We start from the raw sequence: 2808 nt of genomic DNA on the forward strand, positions 1-2808 counted from the left end.
TGAAATGTGTGTAAGAATAACTATAACCAACTTCGAAAAAAAAACTATTAAAAAATAGGAAGTGTCTGAAAAAGGCTCAGCAGGATGTTTTTAAAAGTGTTTCAAAGACAGCATCCAGGTACAACTTTAAAGAGACAAATTTTCAGAGGAAAATCAAACGGATTTCACGAATGAAATTACATCTTTGATTTGAAACTGAACCCATACAGGTTTATAGGAGAATCATTGTATTGTATCTTTGGCGTCTTAGTACTATTTGGCGTCTTAGTACTTACCCAAAAATGGTGACCTGACTGTATGCGATGATTGGCGAGGCATTTCAAAGTCACCAAAAGAATTATAGTTAAAAAATAGCAGACTTCAGCCAAATTTTTGTAACAAACTTTTTTCTATTTAAATATCTAAAGGTATTTCAGTACATTGGATAATAGAAATGATATCGGGATTTTCCAAGCTTTCTTTTAATACCGCCTGGAATGAAATTTCCTAATTTTTTTTATGACTTTTTTGCCAGAAATCTAAAATCCATGTTAGACACCCTGGGAAAATTATGGTTCACCGGGCTAAGTTGTAAAGAGTGGAGTAAAATGATACAACGGACGTGAAACCAATTTAACCTTTGATTGCCTTAAAAAATCCATGCTTAATGGCTTGCAATCGAAAAGCCAAAAATCGCATATTTTGCCCTACAAATAGAGGTAAAGCTCAAAATTTTGACGTGTTGGAGAAAATCTGAACTCGGATTCGGATTCAGCGGCCCAAAATCTGTCACAGACACATAAGTTTGCTCTTGAGACGAAAAAAAAATGTTACGCTGTGTTATTCATAACGATAAGTACGAATTTCATAAGTTGAGTTTATGATGCAGTATCGTTTAACGGATTTATTTTTAAAACTATTTAGCAACACAATGTCCATAAACGTTTGTGGGTGATCTTTTATGGCTTAAATACACTCTAAATCGTTTTGTCATATTTCACTCTATTCATTAATCTATCTGATGGCACAACCAATCAAAATAGGCTTATTATTCAACATTTTTCATAAAGTTTACTGCTACTGAAGAACAAAAGTAGAAAATCAATAAAAAAAAATTAAAAAATGAACCTAGGACAACCTTGACAAAGTTGATGGTACAATACGTTGAAGGACAGTATGATTAAAAAATAAAAAGTATGTTTTATCTATTTATAGTTTATTGTACAATGTAATGTTCTTTGAAATGAAGATGGATCTCCCGATTTTACAAAAAAAAAGAACAGTGTCATCTCCAGTCTCACTTAGAAACCCCATCCGAAGAATCCAGCGACCAGCTCAAAGAACTTGTCAACATCAACTCCATGTTCGCGCAACTTCTGAACCATGGCCTGAGCTTCCTTGGAGTTCTGAAAATTGAAAACACTCCATAAGTACATTCCCATCACCACCACAAACAACAAGTCAAACCTGATAGAAATCGACCAACTTCTGGAAATCAGCATTGAACAGCTTGTCGAAGAAAGCTTTGAATTCGGGGCTGGTCTTCAGCTTCTTTTCGTAGAGAGCCTTCAGTTCCTTCAGGGGCAACAGGGCAAGAGCCTCATCCACGAATCCACTCAATCCTCCGGCTTTCACTGAAACAGAAAAAATCAGATCATTCGGAACCATACTTCACTCGCAAACATCTTACAGCTCCGAACTCCACGCGTTGGTTTAACATGGCTTACTCCCAAGAAATCGGCAACCTGATTCAACAGGTCGTACACCTCCAGACCGGCACCCTCCAGGTAGTTCAGCACATCCTTGACCTCCTTCAGGGCAAAGAACTGATCCCAAACGGCGGCGAACTCCTGACCCTGCAGATAGGCAAAGGCTTCCTGGAATTCCTTGTCGGTGGTGAAGTAACGTACGACGAGGTCAGTAAGCTTATCCACTGGCAGCAGGTTGACAAAGTCTTGCAGGTCATCCTTGAGGCTTCGGGTTGGCACTGGGGCAGAGATGAAGGAGGCAGTGGCGACTGCCACCAGGGCGGTGAGAATGAAAAAGGCCTTCATAGTGAATTGATGGAAGGTTCGGTGGGCACTGGTTCGGATTGGTTTAAAGTGAAACTGTTGGTTAAGCTATTGATTGACGGCGGTATTTATAGTGCAATGGTGCAAGTGCTGGGGATTAGGCACTTGAAACGATTAGGTGAAATAGTTGTTGATAAGTTCGTAGTAGCTGAGAAGAGCTACTGATAAATGTCCCCTTGGCGATATGGCGAAAGAACATGTGGATTATCCGATTTTTCAACGATGGTCATATGTTTTCTAAATTGTCGAGTTACTTAGAAAATGCTCTAACATCACGCATTGTTTTTGAACTACGCTTGACCAAAGAAAGAAATAAAGCCATTGGTTGTTCAAGCATCAACCAAAAAACAATAAACATTACGTTGATTTGACCACCACCGTTTGGCGAGTGCGTGTGTGCTAGCATTTCCTTTTCGTGGGAACCGCACCATATGGTTAACGGATAAATTAGCCTAAAACGATGTGTTTTGGGTTTTCCGGATATTACCGCTTCTTACAGAGCAAGTTCCTTTTCTTAATCCCGCACCCCACTTGATGACGGCATGCGGAAGGGTCGACGTCCCGAATGTCGGACATTAACTGAGATGTGGGGAGCCTACTTACTGGCAAGAGAAACATTTTGGCAGCAGTGGTGTTTCAGTATCTTGATGTCAGAAAAATACTGCGAGGAAACTGCTTGGAGCTTGATTTATTGGCTGGCATCCAGCAGTTGGTCGATCCCCTGGTAATCGTTCTGTTTTCTTCTTTCTTGCTTTGG

The 2808-nt window shown here is 39.9% G+C and overlaps 1 protein-coding gene across 1 annotated transcript; it reads right to left on the bottom strand.

Moving 5' to 3' along the window:
* Nucleotides 1-1174: 1174 nt before the first annotated feature.
* On the bottom strand, nt 1175-2076 carry LOC109421073 (protein G12-like). The gene is made up of 3 exons (XM_019695566.3): nt 1670-2076; nt 1447-1613; nt 1175-1385 (listed from the first exon to the last, which is right to left on the bottom strand). Exons 1-3 carry the CDS (start codon nt 2031-2033, stop codon nt 1281-1283), a joined length of 636 nt encoding a protein of 211 aa, XP_019551111.3. The 5' UTR covers nt 2034-2076; the 3' UTR covers nt 1175-1280.
* Between the last annotated feature and the right edge of the window lie 732 nt (nt 2077-2808).

This window comes from Aedes albopictus, chromosome 2 (assembly GCF_035046485.1).
Source record: "Aedes albopictus strain Foshan chromosome 2, AalbF5, whole genome shotgun sequence".
Lineage (NCBI taxonomy): Eukaryota > Metazoa > Arthropoda > Insecta > Diptera > Culicidae > Aedes > Aedes albopictus.

What these genes read in the sequence shown, in the direction of transcription:
- LOC109421073 (XM_019695566.3), bottom strand. Translation starts at nt 2,033, where the DNA reads ATGAAGGCCTTTTTCATTCTCACCGCCCTGGTGGCAGTCGCCACTGCC. An exon ending in AACGCGTGGAGTTCGGAGCT is followed by an intron (nt 1,614 to 1,669) that starts GTAAGATGTTTG and finishes TTTCTGTTTCAG; the next exon opens with TGAAAGCCGGAGGATTGAGT. An exon ending in AGTTGGTCGATTTCTATCAG is followed by an intron (nt 1,386 to 1,446) that starts GTTTGACTTGTT and finishes TTCAATTTTCAG; the next exon opens with AACTCCAAGGAAGCTCAGGC.